This window comes from Gouania willdenowi, chromosome 24 (genome assembly GCF_900634775.1).
Source record: "Gouania willdenowi chromosome 24, fGouWil2.1, whole genome shotgun sequence".
NCBI classification, from domain to species: domain Eukaryota; kingdom Metazoa; phylum Chordata; class Actinopteri; order Blenniiformes; family Gobiesocidae; genus Gouania; species Gouania willdenowi.
In genome coordinates, this window is record NC_041066.1 from 11,256,499 (window position 1) to 11,275,990 (window position 19,492).

At 37.1% G+C, this 19,492-nt stretch overlaps 1 protein-coding gene across 5 annotated transcripts in view; it reads left to right on the forward strand.

Moving 5' to 3' along the window:
• The window catches only part of LOC114457445 (protein EFR3 homolog B), a 36,624-nt gene that overhangs the window by 8,450 nt on the left and 8,682 nt on the right, over positions 1-19,492 (forward strand). For 4 of the 5 annotated variants that reach the window (XM_028439247.1, XM_028439248.1, XM_028439246.1 and 1 more), the window contains 6 exons: positions 10,707-10,783; positions 12,210-12,337; positions 12,576-12,726; positions 13,985-14,106; positions 14,400-14,549; positions 18,851-18,985. In XM_028439247.1, coding sequence (XP_028295048.1) covers positions 10,707-10,783; positions 12,210-12,337; positions 12,576-12,726; positions 13,985-14,106; positions 14,400-14,549; positions 18,851-18,985 — 763 coding nt within the window. Of the gene's footprint in view, positions 1-1,141; positions 1,288-10,706; positions 10,784-12,209; positions 12,338-12,575; positions 12,727-13,984; positions 14,107-14,399; positions 14,550-18,850; positions 18,986-19,492 lie in introns of those variants that run through there. The other variant, XM_028439249.1, reaches the window with a different exon arrangement.

Here is a 19,492-nt window from a genome sequence, read left to right on the forward strand (position 1 = left end):
GTGTGTGTGTCCATCTATTATCCGTGGGCTCACACCCAAACAAGCACATCAGCTGCACGTGTGCACCCACTCTAACGTCAGGTTGAAATGCGTGTGTCTCACGTCCAATGCGTGAGACTTGAGAGCTTTGCTAGTATATCAGTGTGAGTGCGGCTGCTCAGACACCCCTCCCCCCTCTCCGGTCTAACCCTCCGTCCGGTGTAACCTGCGTTGATTCCATTGTGATTTCAAAATAAAATGAAAATAAACATTTTGAAACGTAATCACCAAATAAGTCCGGATGCACACCAAGGGGCCATGCGCAAGCTGGTCAGAAAGTTTCAGGTCGAACAGACACACACACACACACACACACACACACACACACACACACACACACAGACGGTCCTTGATTTATTAGATATATATTTTTGGAAGAAGATGTCATATATCTATTTGTGACTTGCATACTATTAATTGATGTTTAAGTAATCAGCAATAATTTTTTTTGTTTGGGTTTATAACTATAGCAAAGTACACTAAACCAAATCATTGGACTCGTGTATGCTTTGACAATACCACAGTATGAAGAGGTTTACATTATATAACCACATGTTTGTACAGAGCTGTCACTGTGCCTATTGTTGTTATAAAGTGGTTGACATTTGTGGCTTTTGAAGTAAGGTTATTATTACTCCCCATTATAGCGTTGATTTGAAAAAGAGTAATCAGGTGATTAATAATGGAGCGCAATGACAGTTTGGTGCTTGCAGTAAAAGGACTGGCTCCCGCTGGTTTTTATCATTCTTTCTATCATCTCAAGTTTCTCCTTTTCATTTTTATATTGTATTGTATTTTACTGATTGATGAGAAGTGAGGTCGTTGCTCTGGTATGTAAATTATGTGCTCTACCCCCATGAGAAGAAAGGCTGGGAAATTCCAAGGTCATCACATGCACGCGTCCCTCTGACGTAGAGTTTCAGCCCCTTTTTTGTGTGCTAGAGTGTAAATGCTGGTGTATGTGTGTGTGTGCATGTGTGGGAGAGACATGTGTGTAAATCATCGAGCTAGCTTCTGCACCAATTACGGTGCGCATTCCTCTGCCTTTCAGTTCTGAGCGCACGTGTAGGCATTTTTTCTGAAGTGAGTTGTGTATGTGTGTAAGTGTGTGTGCGCGTGTAACAGAGAGGGTTGGTGTATATTGTCAGTGCCTTGAGGCACAGCAGTGAGTCTGTATGAGAGGCTGGAGCTGCATTAGGGAAACCTAAGCGTCAGTAGTGAGCGCTTCCACAACACGATCGATGTACGGTAAGCAATCCTGTGCTATTTCTGCTGTGTGTTTAAGTATGTATGTGTGTGTGTCTTCTGCTGCGTGTGCTCGTGATGTCGAGCATTGAGCGCTCAACGAGTTTTGCCACATTCTGCAACATTTTTCTGTTCCAATCATCGTGGCGATTATTTTTTTTTGTGGAGTGTAGCGTCTCCTGACAGTGTGCTCTTCCTTAGCTCAGACTCTGGATACTCATTTGCATTGCACTGTTTGATCAGAGGAAAACTCTACCCCGAAGATGTTTATTTTTGGTAACGCACACATTTGTTTCAACTGTCTTTTTTTTCATATTAATATCTTGCAGCTTTTCAGCTAAGAAAACCGGTTCCATGCTAGTGGTAGCTACTTTAGTATAGATAGTGTCGCTCACTTGAGTGATTTTTGTTCGTCTTTTCTATATTGAAATCTGTTAGTGTTTTTGTTAAATGATGGATAGTTCCTTAGAAATAGAAACTGTGAATTTCTTTGTAAATTTCCTTTGGGGAATATCATTGTTGCCCTTTTGTTACTAGTGATTAATTGTAGGGGTGTGCATTGCCATGAATGTGACGATACGATTCACGATTTGCGCATCACGATACACTATGTCCCGATAGTAAAAAATATGATATACATCAGGATTTATTGCGATATCAATAATTACAAATTTCACCTTTAAAATTAAAAAATGGTATGAAATACAATTTATTTAATTTTTTTTTAAACTTGCGAGAACGAGTAAATGGTAACTAACTGTAATTCAATATCAAAAACAAGTGGTTTACTTATCAAAACTGTCAAATTACATTCACTTTTGCTTCTACAACAGATTCTGATTTTGTTAAGTTCTTAAATTCTTCAAAGAAAAAAAAAAAAAACGGAAACACACATCTATTAAAGTGCACAGTATGTTTTATGAAAATAAAGTGCAGTCAACTTCCATGCTAAAATGCATTGAGGAGTGAGGTAGTTTAAAAAGATCTGATGCAGTTCACTGACACCTAGTGATCGGGCGTTTACGTGCTATGCATATGTTAGCGCAATGAAATGTTTTGTGTTTTCATTAAAAAAAATGATTAAAAAACAACAATTTGGAAATTTTTGGGATTGATACGATAATAGCAGGTTGAGATATTGCGATAAATCGCGGAATCGCTTTTTTCTTACACCCTAATTAGTAGTTTAATGAAAAGTGCTGATGAGTTCTGTAGTCAGCTTCTATTTGAAGAGGTTAATGGAAAAAGGCATCAGTGCAAACTAGAGGGTCAAGGCTTTTCCTGTTGCCCAGTGTATAGAAATTGAGCTCTGTGTTTATCTCTCATACCTTGGAGTATTTTGGTTGCTGGTCCAAACATCAATGTGTTGGTCCTATTAAATCAGCTGTGTTGTCTTCACCCACTCTTAACTGAATGTGTGCTTTGGATCATAGTGAGTGTGCTTGGATTAATTAGCTGGGCAAACATGTATGTTCTGTGCAACAAAGTCTTTCCATGGATTGATATTGTTGTTATGAATAGCAACTTGTTTAAAAAGCTTTTGTTTGCTGCTCGCAACAGGAGATAAAACAACACAACCCAGTGCTGCTGACACAACGCCATGCTTTCCATAATCGTGTTTACCTCTTCTCCATGATACTTCCTGTGCTCATTTGCAGCACAGCTTTTCAAACTCCTTTTCCTTCTGCTCTTTCTCTGTCCACATCTACTGCGTCCTTGAATGTGCACTGAAATGCACTGACTTTATATAATGTAGCCATTATGGAAAGGGGAAGTAATAATGTGTATAATATGATGCGTCTTATTGCCACTGCCTGCTTTTGTATGACCTCGGGTGAAGGTGAGGTCTATTGTTTGTTGCAATTTGTATTGATGTCTTTTTCTTGTGAATACAGTCACAGTGGAAACATGTGGCTCCCTATGGTGTCAAATGTTGTGTTTTGGCATCATTTTTGGACACAGCTGAGCTAAAGATTCAAATACAACTGTAAAGTGTGTGGGATTATTATTAGTCATTTCATGCCTTGTTTCTAGTGGTTGATTTTTTTTTTTTTTTTTTTTTAAATAACCAATGGTGTCTTTTAGCAATGCACTACATTCCTCTTTAGATTGGTGTTTGATTTGCAGATATTGGCCCTCATTTATCAACCGTTCATACGTTCGACCATATTCGCGTAAGCTTTGGTATTTATCAATTCTACCATCTGGTCAGGTGTGAGCTCTTGTACAGAAATCTTATTGTGTGGATTGTAGGGGTGTGAAAAAAAATCAATTTCACGATATATGGCAATTTTTTTTTTTTTGGGTGCCGATTTTAAATCAATTTTGTAATTTAAAAAATCGATTTTTGAATTTTGAATTTTATTTTATTTTTTAAAAATTTTATTTTAAATTAAAAAAAAGTTATCAATATTTTTGTGTATTTGTGCAATATTTCAGTGGTGGTTACAATGCTTTCAATGTGTTCAGATCAGTGCTTAAACTGATACCATAGGATAAATGATTTTTTCTTATTTTTGTGCATTGTCAGTAACTCAGGGTGATTTATCCTTAATGTTCTCACTTAAGTTACAGTTGTTACAATGACGTCATTATGTTGTCATTGTTACTTTGAGACTTCTACAGTGAAAAGAAACTTGTTGCACTTTATTTTATGATGGCAGTGTATACCACTACATTTTCTTTTTTCCAGTGAAAATGTGCAAATACACTAATAATAAATAATGAATAGGATGTTTTGAAGCAAATAGTTTTGAGTTAATTTGTCCTCTGAATGATCAATGTCTTCTGATGAACATAAATAGCAAATTGATTTTTCATCTCTACGTTTAATTTTGATATTAACTGGGTAGAATATCGCTAATATCGTATCGTGACCACATATTGCGATACGTATCGTATTGCAACATCCTTGCCAATACTCACCCCTAGTGGATTTGTGGTTCAGCACAGCAAAATCTGACAGAGACTGAAAATCAAGTATTACAACAAGCCTCAGCTGTCATTTAAGCATAAGCAAACACACATTCAGAACAGATTAAAACAAATTAAACCAAATAAAAATAAATTTATAAAAAGCCCATGTTTTGACTGATATGACTTTTTTGGTTTTCCTTTCATGGAATACTGTATAATATAATATTTATTACCTGAAGCGTGCAGACTGTATGTCTCTCCAGGATCTTTGCAGTGAAGTGCACACAGGGGGGCAGACGTCACTTGCTCAGTAGCTGATCCTCTTCCACAGAGTGTTTAAATGCGCTTCTTTAATTAAAACTTTTTCACATGTTCAGAAAGCACATCTTTGTTTGCTCCACCTCAGATGTGAGGATGCCGATTTTCAGCTTGGAAAAGCTTCTTTTCTTGTTTGACCTCAGTGGGCGTAACAAGTTAATGACAATCGAATTCAGCCGCTGCATTTATCAACACCCCATCATTTGTACGCTGGGATTGGTCAGATACAAATGTTTCTTAAATCACTCATTGGTTCTGTCGTACAACCAAATGTGCACCCGTTTTCACGCAAGGTTGATAATTGATGGCCAATGTGTATAACCTTTGGACAGCTAATGCTAATACATATTTTGTAATCTATATATATTTTAATGAACTGTCATGATGTCCGAATTCAAAAATATGGATGATGCAATCCTAATTAGTTTATAGATCACTCAGGCATTAATGCATGTTGTCAGTTTGTTGTCACCAGCATGGAGATGACTATCGGACCACAATACTCCTTTTACAAGCACTCACATCAGCAAGTTGATGTGCCTCTTTTCCTTCTATTCCCTCTGTCTAACCTCCCCTCACTCTCATGTGAAAATGTTAGGATGGTGTCCAGCGCTAAATGCAGAATTTAATCTGTTAATGTACCCACCCGGTGGTGTCATGCTAAAAATAAACAAGTGATTGGCTCGCTCCTTGCTGAGTTGTTATTAGGGACAGAGAGCTCTCGCACGTTTAAATTGCGAGCCATCTAAATTCATCCCTGATGAATTAGTAGCCTGGTATCTGATTAGTAAAACAACTACAAGGATCTTGTGTAAATGTGTAGTATACCAGTTCTGTCACACCACCCTGCTGATAGGTTTGTTCTTTCACCCTATATTGTTATTATAAAAAAATATCTCTCCATATTATCACTGTTTATCACAGATTCTACTGCATGCTAGGGTGTATTTACTGTAACTATGGAGGAGTTTTCCAGGCATTAAACATGTTGAAAGCTTGCCGTGCAAAGTGGGCGGATGTCGTGAGACCCCCTGCTTTATGCGCTTTCACAGCTGCTGTCCAAGTCCCTGTCCACCCACCTCGCTGTAAGCTTTTTTCACACGTACCCATTATTGGAGAAAAGACACAATAACATGTCTTGATTTAATACAAACTGAGGAAAAACTACTGAACCCAGCTCTGGATTACTGTGTCCTAATTTGGTGCTGTCGTATTTAGCGTATTACATCATATGAAATGAAACTCAAGGATTTTAGGCTTTTTTGGGTGCGTCGTCCTTGTGTTGAATTAGCATTACCCTATAGGTAAAATGTGTAATTTATAGAATATGGAAAGCTAGACTGGGTAACACAGATGTATGAAATAGTGTCTGCCCAGTTTATACTTTCTTTCTGCTAACAAGGAATTGTTTTTACCAACTGAGGAAAATCTCTAAACTTAGAACAATTGTGTCCAGAGATGATCTTGAAATGATTATCCACACCTTTGTGTCTTCTCTTTTAGACTACTGTAACAGTTTATTTTCTTGTCTAAACCAATAGGAGCTGTCTCATCTTCCGCAGGTACAAAACTCTGAGGAGAGGTTACTGACCCGCACAAGCAGAAGGGCTCATATTACTCCCATTCTAAAAAGCCCTTCATTCGCTCCCAGTCACTTTTCGTTTCAATTTTTAAATCCTGGTGCTGACCTTCAGAGTTTTGCATGGTCAGGCTCTGTGATACATTAGAGACTTGTTGTGTCCTGATGCGCACCTTCCAGGCCGTCTCGCCGACGCTCTGGAACGATCTTCCTCCTTCCTTGGGCTTTCTTGATTCTGTTGATGTATTTAAGAGAAAACTGAAAACCTTTTTGTTTCAGAAAGCATTTTAATTCCAGTGAATTAAGGGTTGTTTTATGACCATCATGTTTTGTGACTGTAAATGTACTTTGTTTTTTAATTTTGTGACTCACTTTGTGACTTCTCTGTCTGTGAATGGTGCTATAGAAATAAACATTACTTACTTACCTACCTACCTACCTACTTTTATACTGAAGAAAGAGTTGTGCATCCATTTGCCTTTTTAAAAAATGTTTCTCTAACTTTAAAAATCAGTATTCTCTCCCAACAGGACAGATTTGTGCAGGACAGAGAGGACTTAATAAGTAGTGCTAATCTGTGACTCACTCAGTACATCTCAGTCCACCTCCCCCTTCTCTTGCCCATCTGCTCGTCTCCTTCTCTTCTCCTCTGTCCATGTTGCATCCTTCACTTCTTCATCCTTTATCAGTTCCCGTATGCATCAGGAGCATGCTGCAGTTTCATTCATTAATTCACGTCTGCCTGCACTTGGGATGTGAGCCAATGCAGTAATGCTGCCAGGAGGAAGAGAGGCGATGTGAAAGGGGAACAATCCTCTGAATAGACACCCATCTCATGGAGATAAGCTCCATCACAACTGCTTCAGTAGAATTCAAATGAACATTTAGAGAACAGACAGGAATCTGAGATCAGGGCGAGCTTTATGTAGTTAGCATGAATTAGACGGACATCCAAGCTTGCATTGCTGCCCTGTTGCCACAGAGAGGTTGCAGATGGCATCCCAGAGGACTACTATATATGGGATAATAGTTTTAACTCTGGCATCTACATCTGTAAGACGTCCACTCAGTGAGACAGAGAGAGAGAGAGAGAGTGAGGCTAATTTTTTATTGGAATATGTCAAAAGGAAGCTATATTGGTTGCTTAAAATCACTTCTAAACAAATGTATGTAATCAGTTATTGTCTACCTCCTTAATGTTTTGTTATAAAGTCAGAGGATGAAGGCTCTTGTCTGTCTATCTGTCTGTGAAGCCTTTTTGTGACAGCAGTGTGCTGCTAAATGAGCTCCTCTGTGAGGTTCAGGTGGTTGATCTAATCGAGCGATTTGGAGTTTGAGCCCAGTGCTGTACCTGTTAAAGTGTCCAAGTGTCTTTGGGCAAGACACTGAACCCTAAGTTGCTCCCAATGGTCAACTATGGCAGCTCTGTCCCATTGGTGTGTGAATGAGCTGATATTGTCAAGGGTTTGGGATTACCTCAGTGGTATAAATCAGTTATAAATCAACTTCATTTACCATTTCTCTCTGTCATAGCTTGACCTGCTTCACCACTCCTTGGCCATCGCTCTCCCTAGTGTTCTTTCCCACTCCCAATCTCTACCAAAGCATAAGGAAGAATAATAGCTATACTAACTTTACTGAGAGTAAAGAAGTCACCCATTTCCTAAGTAAGGTGCAGGGTTAACTTAGCAGTAAATTTAGATTTAGTCTTAGTTTTCGATTTTGATTTCTGAAGCAAATTAATTCAGTTTCACTAATTCAGTTTGTCTTGTTTCAGTTGACTTAAAGATGTTGGCCTTACTTATTTACTGCCAGCAGAGGAAATCCAAGAAGCCCTTTGTATAACATCCCACACAAAAATGAACTATAAATCCCTTTAAATTCACTCTAATTTGACCCCATATCAAAAATAGCAATTAAACTCACCCTAAATCACGATTTTTGATGGAGTTTTTATTTGCTAGAAAAAATCTGAATAGATTTTTCTTTTAAACAAATTACCTTGGTACAATTCAGGATACTTCTAAGACTACTTTTAACCGCACCCCATTGAAATAGGCCTTTTAGTAATCCACTATATTTAATGTACAACAAATAACATCTAATCAGTCATTGACTTGGCGCGCTTTGTGTAAAGCTGGTGCTTATTTACTTTGTGAGTTTTATAACAAGTCTTTTAATTAATTGCTGCTGTGAGCAATCTATTTTGGATGATTGAAGGTGTCTACTGTGATGATTTTAAAACAGAGTAAAGTAGTTATTAGTTACCTTGTGGTTTAGGGATTATTGAAAGTAAAACATTGGGCGTGTGTGGGTGCGTGCGTGGAGCCGCTGACCATAGGCTGATGGAAAAGACAGCGCTGATCACTTCTTCTCTGGCCATATCATAGACAGCGCCACTTCTATGGTTTAAATGATCAAATTAGGGAGTTACTTAAGGATGAGTTCACACAGAATGTAGGCTTATTCAAGAAGTTAACAGCTTTAATTTTGCCCCGCTAAATGAGGAAGTGTAGTTCAGTCCTCTGCTGCTGCCGTTTCTCTGTAGCGGGGGAGGGGCTGCTGCCTTGGAATTAAAGACAGTGACGGCCGGGAGAGTTGTTGCTTTTTAAAAAAAAAAAAAATTTATTTTTTTTATTTGTTCGCTCCTTACCACTATTACAATTCACACATTAACAGTTTATATAAAACATGTAAATTATTTACAGTCATATACAATTTACATACAGTATGTAGTACATAAAGAAAAAAATACTTTTACTTTAATCAACAGATTTAAGGATTCAAAAACGTTCAAAGATTCCACTTCTCTGTTGTCTTATACTCCATGTAATGAGGTCTTATATTAGTCAATTTTCTTTTTAAAGTGGTGCATTTTTTGTGGTTTTACACTCCAGTTACATTTATGTACGTATATAATATCTTCCCTACAATATAAACAAGTTTGAAATATAATTATTGTTTATAGTTTCTGTTGCCGCTGTATCAACTGTATTGTTTTATTTTGTTTCACATCTACCTGGACTGCAACTCTTTGTTTTTTAGACTGCTGCCAACTTGTTTGTAGTGTTATTTCAGCAAGTTTCAGTTTTACAGTTACAGTTGGGGACTGTTGTAATTGAATACCCTAGTTATAGTACAGCAACCAAATTAAACTGTATCAACTCAGTGAATTAATAAAAATGGCCTGTGTAAAGGCTTTTATGAATGAAAAAAATATCTTGTGAAATCTGTGACCTGTTGACCTGCACAACTCAAAGAATCGGAATCAAGAATTGTTAAGAACAGGAATTGAAGTTTAGAATCGGAATCAGAATCGTTAAAATCCAAACGATTTTGATGAGTGTGTTGTGATGATGGCATTTATTCTGTTTCCGGTTTCTGACCTGTGGTCAATGAAGTTTGAATAAAAACTAACAAAGACAATCATGAGTTATGACATTGCGTGCTGCCTGCAAGCCCTTTTGGAGGGCTGGAATCAAAGATCTGAACAATGTCAGTGAAACTAGTCTGGTGTTTGAATTGTTTGCAAAACCTTTTTTCATTTGTTGGAGGAAAATCAAAGGAAAAAAAAGCAAGTCTATAGGTGGAAGTTAGAAGGAAGCCCAGAGGAAAGGCTGTTACTTTGTAGAATGTTTGTTTTTTATTCAACATTCAGGACGTCTAAGCTGTGTATGAAACATCAGACTACCCCAGCATTCAAGACTTTGCACTGCAGACGGTGTGATGACCTACTTTTCCTCGTGTCGTTTTGATGTGACCGGTGTTTGATGAAGTTAGAAATCTAGTGATATATGCATATCGTGCTCAAGGCTTTTTTTTTAGGTTAATCTCTCTTTTCGTTTCTGTGTCCTCTTCGGGTCTTCTTGTGACTCATCACTGCTGAATTCTCTCAGCCAATCAGAGCTCGGCTCTCTCAGGCAGCCTGGTCTGTGTTCCCTTAATGCAAAGTCTGAGATCTGTTTTCACTCCACTGTGATCCATTAGTGTTAGTTGACTCTTTTGGCTCTAAGACCATACAGCCACACTCATTCTATGGCTCCATTTTCTCAGATGTAGACAGATGGACATATTGTTCATTTTATTTATTAATCAATTTTAAGGAATACTTGGACTTTGTACAGAGCGATGTCGGAGCTCAGTCACCATGTTTAGTCTATACATAAAAGCAGAGATTTATGCTTCAATTTGAAGGGAAAAAAATAGTTATTTCTTTAATTAAAATATTCTATTGTTTTCATTTTATTTCTTCGCTTTGATGCTATGAGATGTCTGTGATTGTGCCTCCAAACCTTTAAGAGTAACACACTTGTTTTCTTTCATTTTCTCTCATGATCCTTGTGGAATTTGTCTACTTCAATCCAATATGTGCTAAAAAAAAAAAAGATGGGCTTTATGGAGTTTGAAATTAAATATCTGCACTCCTCTCTGTTTTTGAATGTGAACATTATATTTTGAGTATGAAAAACAACATTATGCCCTCATTTCAAATGTCACAAGAAGCTTTTTAGAGGTCTCATGCACAGGCTTGTCATCTTCATTTGTCTCCACAAAATCTCACTGTGGTGTACCTTTTTCTCATTCTTTGTTTATTGCTCTCTGTCCTCAGCGGTATGTGGTTGTTGTGGGGCTCTCAGGCCTCGCTACAAGAGACTTGTGGACAACATCTTCCCAGAAGATCCAGAGGTGAGAAGTTCAATCAACCTTTTTCTTTTCTTTTTTTTCACAATTTTTTATTGAATTTTTAATTAATAGGGTGAACAACAAGAATTAACCCTTTTTTATTTTACCAATGCTTTGTACAGTTTCTTTTGATAAAAAATGTACTTATCCACTTTGACCCATCAAGGGGCAAATGGCTGCAACTCTTTGTCAAAGGCCAACAGATTTTTAGCTTAACTTCTGCACAATTAGTAACTGCATTGAATGAAGTGATGAATAAAAGCGCTGGCAGATTTATTTGAAGTTTCAGTTTGTTGTCTACAGATGAATAGTTTTGTGTTATAATAAATGATGTTTGGTGTTGTGCTAGATCACACACACACTGTTTAGACCAGTGGGCGTTCACTGTAGCTGTTCCCACTCAACGTTCTTGAAGCCAAAATACAGCGCTTAGGGACGCTTCCATCTTGTAAATTTGATGTCATTTGGAGCCAGTGGGGTCCGGCGGGATGAGCCCTGGTAACACGCTCTGCCCATTTAGCGTACTGCAACAACTCATTTTGACAGCTCAAAAAAGACCAAAAAAACTGAACGGAAAAGTTAAATGGCATCTCAGCTTTCCTTTACGATGTAACTGCTATTCACAAAGAGAGCTACGCAAAACCCGCGGCTGTCAATCATCGTCATATACGGCGTAAAATCCCATTTTTCAACCTCAAATAACTTATTTAAAACAAATTTCACAGAAAAATGAACACTGGAACCCAATGTATGGTGGTGATAACAAATGATCACAGCAGAGTTTAGGTTTGGAATAAAATTATGTGATGAGTATTTTAACATTACAGTTTGACCCACATCCCATCTATTATCATTGAGGAGGCGGGGTTTATGGCCTATACTGCAGCTAGTCAGCAGGGGGAGCTCTAAAAATAAAAGCTTCACTCCACTGGAGAGGTTGTCCAGTCTATTCTTTTTACAGTCTACGGGTTAGACCAGCTGGTAATCAGACAAGTGATTAGTTATGTATGATCAAAGTGTCAGTCGGGTGTTTGAGGTAGTATCTTCTTGGTGATTCAAGCTTTTGGATATTATGGTAACGGAAATTTTTATATAAATGGATAAATAGCAAATTAAGCTCATTTTTAATTGTACTTAAAAGTAATAAATACCTTTCCACAATGGAAACGCATAACAGTAATATTCAATTGTCAGTGATGATCACTTTTATAAGCCCAAATAACTTCATAGTCAAAGTTCCCTTGAAATGATTGTATTAGTAATTGCACCAATCTCTACATTATCTTCCTGTCTCGATAGCGACAACATTTTTTGTTATCTTTGATAATTTGCTTGTTTTTCTTTCTAAAGCATGCTCAAATGAGACTTGGCGTAATGTTCTTGTGCAGTTTTTGTGTTCTGTTTTCAAACCTGTTTTCCATCTTTCTAGGATGGCCTGGTTAAGGCCAACATGGAAAAGCTGACATTCTACGCCCTGTCAGCTCCAGAGAAGCTGGACCGTATCGGCGCATACCTCTCTGAGAGACTGTCAAGGGATGTGGCTCGGCACAGATATGGGTAACCTTCAGACTCTCTGCATAAAATAAAACAGTCAAGCACGTTCTGCACCGATGACTCTCGCGTGATATTTTATAAAGGCTTTTAACTTCTGTGAAATCACAACGTTTATAGATTTAAGATGTTTTTTTCCCCGTAGTCGCATATTGTGTCATGTATTAATCACGAATGTAATCTGCATTTTTGTTATTTTGACAAAGGTTATTGAGTTTCTGTCTGTTTTTCTTTTTTTAATCAGCTATGTGTGCATAGCCATGGAGGCCCTCGACCAGCTGCTGATGGCCTGTCACTGCCAGAGCATCAACTTGTTTGTAGAAAGCTTTCTGAAGATGGTGCGCAAGTTGCTAGAATCAGACAAACCCAACCTACAGATTCTAGGAACAAACTCTGTGAGTTCCTTATTGTTTCTAGCAATTAATTTAAAATGAAATTTTTATGTATAACTTAAATGTTATTGACTTGGAATAGTTTTATAAGATGAGCATTTTCTGCCTTATTTTTTAATGGATAACATATATGCTGAAATAAGACTTACTGTACACATTTCTTAAATGAATCACTGAATATTATTACATCTGGAAACGCGTTAATCCTAGCAGCACTGCTATTTTTTTTTTTTTTTAAGTTTTACCTGAACCTTGTCCATGAATTCTCATTTTAAACACTTAACACTGATAGAGTCACACTGTAGGTGAAGCTCATACTATACAAAAATAATCTAATAAAGTGCTACACATAGAAACTGGTGCAGTGGAAATGATGAGACAAGCAAATCAATAGTTTTTAATGTTCTGAATCATAACAGGCTAACAAGTGCTTAAATAACCACACAGGAAGTTGAGGCATGTCAGAAAATATGGCTATTTGTATGAATCTCTCTGCTGGAGCCTGAATTCTCCTTAAGACATTTTTGATAGTCTCAGCTTTTTGTTGCTCATGTTTTCCTTTTTTGTTCTTAACATCCCCTCCTAAGGCTTTCAGTTCAATTTCTATCCTGGTTTTCCTAGCAGTTTTGATGCATTGACACCAAAAGCTTTTACTGGCAGTGATGCTTCGCCAGCTTCCAGTCACAAACCAAGGTAGTAAATTGCTGCTGCTGCTGCTGCTGAACAGCTACACCAGAGCTGACATCTGCTCGCTTTATGCAGTTTGCTCAAGGACACTTAATCTGTTTCAAAACACTGTCAACACTGACTTTGTAGGCAATGAAAAACATTCACCAGAGAAAGCCACAATGTTTTCTTTAAATATACATCATGTTTTTTGTTAACCAAATGTCACGTTTCAAATAGGAATTTATTCATGCTGTTATTAAGTTTAGCAATATTGACTTCCTATCATTTGACATAATTTGATTAGTGTGTCAATCACTCGTCACTAAAGAAGTCTTGATCATGAATCCTTAATGACAGCGCAGAGGGAGACTAAATGTCAGCCTGTTTATATGATGACATTTTGCAGCCCTGTGGGAGAACCCCCCTCTGCTATGTACCTTTTATTCCTAATTACATGTTATGAAGCTGCAGTTTTATTTTAATTTAGGTTTTGGCTTCAAGGGAAAATGATTTAATCAGTTGAGAAAAAGGAGACATGGAAGCAGCACAGATTATGATAAACACTAAGACTTTTTTTTTTTGTATATTTCAGTTTGTAAAGTTTGCCAACATCGAGGAGGATACGGCCTCGTACCACCGCAGCTATGACTTCTTTGTGTCACGCTTCAGTGAGATGTGCCATTCAAGCTACGAGGATCCAGACATCCGTACAAAGTAAGAGAACAAACACCCGGTTGCGCAGCAGACAGAATTTTTACAAGCTGCTATTTTTGTTATAAGAAATGATTATTCCTCCATTTTACTTCAGGCTTTTGACAATGGTTACATAATGTGATTTTAAGATGTTTTTACAAGTCATCATTGGCTGAAAATAGTCTCACATCTTTAAAAAAAGAACATGACAAAGATGTAAAAAAAAAAAAATGGAGACAAAAATAAAATTTTCTAAATATATAGGTGTATTATTTTAGTTCTTGGTTAAAACAAGTGTTGATCTTGTTTCCAAGGATCCGCATGGCAGGTATTAAAGGTCTGCAAGGTGTGGTGAGGAAGACGGTGAATGACGAGCTGCAGGCGAACATCTGGGATCCTCAGCACATGGACAAGATTGTCCCGTCGCTGCTTTTCAACCTGCAGAGTGGCGAGCGCACAGAGAGGTGAGAACACCAAGGAAAAAACCACAGCACGCTAAACTTTAGGTTGGGTTTCTCTGTCATTTCAAAAACATGCAATGGCACCTTAATATGTAAGTGGGAATGTGTGCATTTCTGGTTGTTTTTCTCTCTGTTTAAACCAGGGTTTGGGTCAATTATAATTGTAATCGCATAATTGATAATTAATTATAATAATGACATAATTATATATGTAATTGTAATAGAAAAATATATTGTTGTTGTAATCGTAATTGAATTGTAATTGAGTAAAGATAATTAACTTCTTTTTTTTTCAGTATGAACACATACATTTCCACCATTCCCAATCTCACATGTCACACAAACACAACAGCATAGAGAAAAGAAAAAAAAATACATGAAAGTGAATAATAATAATTAACTTTCTAATTGTAATTGGTATTGTAATTAAATAAAAATTGTTAATTATAATTTTATTAAATGCAAAACTGGGAACCATGTTACAGTTCTATGGCATACACATACATAAAGTTAACATTTATTAAAATATGATTCATAACAACATTTCCCACTACCTGTCAGTGCTCTTGAGGATCATTTTATCATTAAAAAAAACTGAAATGGAGGCGTATACTGACACAAAAAAGGCTTAGATTAAAACTAATATTTTCTTAGGTAAACCAAATTGCGTGTTAGAAAATATTTTTTGCATATTTTACAGCTGAATTAAAACATGGGTCGATTGGAAAAAATGCCGCTCACGTAATCGTAATTGAGCATGGATAATTGAAGACATAATTGTAATTAAAAAATGTAAATCAGCCCAAATCTGGTTTAAACCCCTTTAAAGAGAAAGACAGCTAACATGGCTTTAACCCAGCTGAAATCACCTCTAGTGCACAACAACGCTGTTTTCTCGTCGTCTGTATGATTTAGTAACTGACATGCCTTCATATGAGAGGACCGGATGAATCACAAAACATCTCAAAAAATATCGTACGAGCTTAGGTTAAACCAGCCACTTCCTGTGAGGAAGAATTTGAAGGAGATAAGAAAAAAAAGAGAAACATGAACAGATAGAGCACACTGGGGTTGAGGATGAAAGATGTCTGACACAGAAAGCTCAGAGATGCTGAGACCTGAGAGTTTGTAGCTGAGAGACTTCCCACTCCTGGCAGTTTTCCACACTCTGTGACTGGCTTTGATGTCAATGCTGCCATTTCAAGGTTATGGGAACGGAAGGAGTAGAACACTGTGTGACTTGAATGACAGTTAATATAAATTGGAGGGATTGAAATGAAGAGGTTATTGAAAAAGAAACACAGTGAGACAATGTAACAGGGTTGCTTCTGTGTTCTGAGGTCTGCTACTGCTGCTCCTGCTGTGTCCTCATTTCCTCCTCATTCTGAGATCAACTCATTATTACCCACAGCAGCCTGTGCAGGGTTTAATTACCTCAATCCTATCTTTACTTTAACCACAATGCACATGGACTATTACAATCCAAAATGTTCTGATGTTAAAGACTGACTTATAATTACCACTCCTGATTACCTTTGTCTATATACTGTTATACAAGAACCCATTTGCTTGTTTATTAGTATCTTTGTGCCACAGTCCCTTCTGTTAAAAAAAAAAACTTAAAAAACATTACTTTTTTGGACAATCATGGTGGTAGAGTGGTCGTTTCTTGATCCACAGGTTGGTTCTTCGATCCCAGTGCTATGGATGTCTATGTGTTGAAGTGTCCTTGGGCAAGACACTGATCTCTGAGTTGCTCCAATGGTTGATTAGCGCCTTGCATGGCAGCTAAGTTCTATTGGTGTGTGAATGTGAGGCCTTGTCCACACGTAGCTGGGGATTTTAATAAACGTATATCCACCCTCCTCCGTTTAAAAAAAAAAAAAGAAAAAAAAGTTACATCCACTGCAGAGATAATTTAGTTTTTGTAGTAGAATTAACATACATAATTATTGTACATACTGTTAATTATGTTGGCCCACTGGCAAATGCAGACAAAAGACAAAGCTTTGATGTTTCATTGACTTCCGCGTAATAATTCCAGCAACATCATTTTGTTTGAATAATAGAAACCTTAACATATCAGTAACATTCATTGCGCAAAGCAAGAAAAATACTTCAAGTTAAGTTACGTAAAACATGTAATATTTATTCACGACAATTATTTTCAAACGAAACATTTGAGATACTTGCAACCTCAGTTAAATACCTAAAAGTTGTATTTGAGTGTCTCTTCCTCCATTGATTTACAGGCAGTCCTGCAGTCTGCTCCATACTCACAAGATGCAGCACTTGGTCCCGCCCCTACACGGCCGATGAGGCGTCTATGGGTCGATCAAGGACGCAAACCCCAATATTTTATCAATTGATTATATCAGCAGAATGGCCGAGGTTTGAGATTTTATTTTAAAGCCGATATTGACTGATACCGATAACGTGCCAATAATATCGTGCATCACTACTTCCACTACGTTCCTGCTGCTCTGCAGGATGTAAATATGTATCAGATCAGATGTCAGCAAAGAGGCTTCACTGTTGTAATGAACACCTTTAGACAGTGGTTAATCTTTCTATTATAATTTTATTATCCCCCGCCACAAGGGGGTGCAGAAGGGGGATATAGGTCCGAGTTAAAAGGGACAGCTTTTCTCAGAAACTGTTTAAGATAGGATAACCAAATTTGGTGTGTGCCTTCACGGTATCAATACCTTGATGGATTTCGAAAATGAGAGAAACACAATAATTTTTTCTGGAGTTATTGCCCATGTCCCGTTTTCTGGACTCTGTCCGAGGTATCTTCAAAAGGAACAACTTTTCTCAGAAACCGTTTAAGATAGGATAACCAAATTTGGTGTGTGGCTTCAAGGTACCAATACCTTGATGGAGTTCGAAAATGAGAAGTGCACAAGTATTTTTTCCGGACTTATTGCCCTTGTGCTGTTTTTTTTATTCTGTTCGAGGTATCTTCAAAGGGGACAGCTTTTCTTAGAAACCGTGTCAGTAAGTTTATATTCTAATGTGATATTTCATTATGTATACATCTAAGTTCTTAGATTTAGGACATTTAAGAAAAGGTTGTGTTATAATGGCAACCAATCTGGCGGGGGATGTAGATGACTGTTTTCTTTTTGATAATGCTTTTTGAGGAAAAAAATGCACCACCCTATTGTTGTACAAAAGTTTTGCGCTGAAAATTATGTGTTAACATTAATGTCCTGACCTAATCGTCCGTTTGCTTAATCTTGTTTAATACATGGAGATGCTGAGATGCAGGATTGCCAGTTTCATCTGCAGCAGCAGGCTTGGGCTTCTTAATAAATTATGTACTTTTCAGAAGCAGGTCGTGGTCAAGTTAGTGTCACAGTAGATGTTAACGTTTGCATGAGAACGAAGAAAAGCTTGAAACACTGTGTACACACACATGTAGGGACTGACATGCTTACTGTGATCCCAGCAGATGTTCAGTGTATAAACGCGCACACACTTATCCGCTAATATGGCTAATTTTAGCTGGAGGGAAAATCACATTAATCAGTGAAATCAAAGCTGTGATTTACAGCTGTGTTTTAATCAGTGTTAATTTTGACAGCAAATTTTGATTTAGTTTTAGTCTTTTGACTAATACACAATGTAGTTTTAAAGTCTAGTCATCAGGACTATTTCAGTTGTAGTCTAGATTTTTGTAAAAAAAAAAATATAGATATGTTTTTGATATAGTTTTTATCAAAAAATATAGACATAGTAAGTAACCTTTATTTATATAGCACCTTTCTCAGACAAAAGCCACAAAGTGCTTCACAACACATTTTAAAATCAAAAAGTATACAATACACACAGTTTAAAATCAAAAAGTACACACAGTATATTTTGATAGAGTTTTTCTTAAAAATATAGATATATTTTGACATTGTTTATATTTTAAAAACAGATAAATTTTGATATAGTTTTTGTTAAAACCTGTAGATATATTTTTATATAGTTTAAAAAAAAAAATTAGATATATTTTGACATAGTTATTGTTAAAAAAAAAAATCTAGATTTATATTGTTATAGTTTTTGAAAAATAAAGTAAATTATATTTTGATATAGTTTTTGTTAACATTAAAATTAAAACTCATTGTCCAGTTATTGACGAAAACTATGATAAAAATGTTTAGTCGACAACATTAAGACAGATTTGAACAGTCTTCCGTTCACTGTTCCAATCTGCACCCTCCCCTTTTTCTTTTCTGTTTCCTCGGCTCCTCCTCCTCCTCCCCCCTCCTCACTTCATGCCTCTCTCTCTCTCTCCTCACCTGCATTAGTCGCTCGCCCTCACCGCTGCAGGCGTCGGAGAAGGAGAAGGAAAGCCCGATGGAGCTGACGGAGCGCTGCTTCAGGGAGCTGCTGGGACGAGCTGCCTATGGCAACATCAAGAACGCCGTCACACCGGTGCTCATGTGAGATGACTGTATATTCCTTGTTTTATGAGAAATATTTCAACTCCGTACCTGACGTGTTGTTGATGCAGTCCGTTATTGACGTACCTCTGAGCCACTATGAGCAGTGACTCCTCAGGGCTCCCTCTGGGCCTCTTAATTTTAGTATTAATGCTACAAAGAAAGACGATGTCGATGCAGCTATGTAGAAGTATATATAGATTACCTTGTTTCTAATGTACTGTCACCCTTCCTACTTTGTCTACGCAATCCAATTATTCCTGGTACATTTGCCCACTGTTGGAATAATTTAAATGTAGTTTTCCAACTTTTATTAACACTCTATGCAGTAGGAGCTTTAAAAGTAAACGGTAATAGCAATAGTGATATATTCTGATTTAAAATCCACCCACAGAGAAAACATGAATTATTGTGCAAATTACCAAATAATTCAGTTGTAAAATGTTGTTTAAAGAACTAATTTTTTTCCAAAATCCATGCGTTTTTATCAAATCATTCCACAAAATC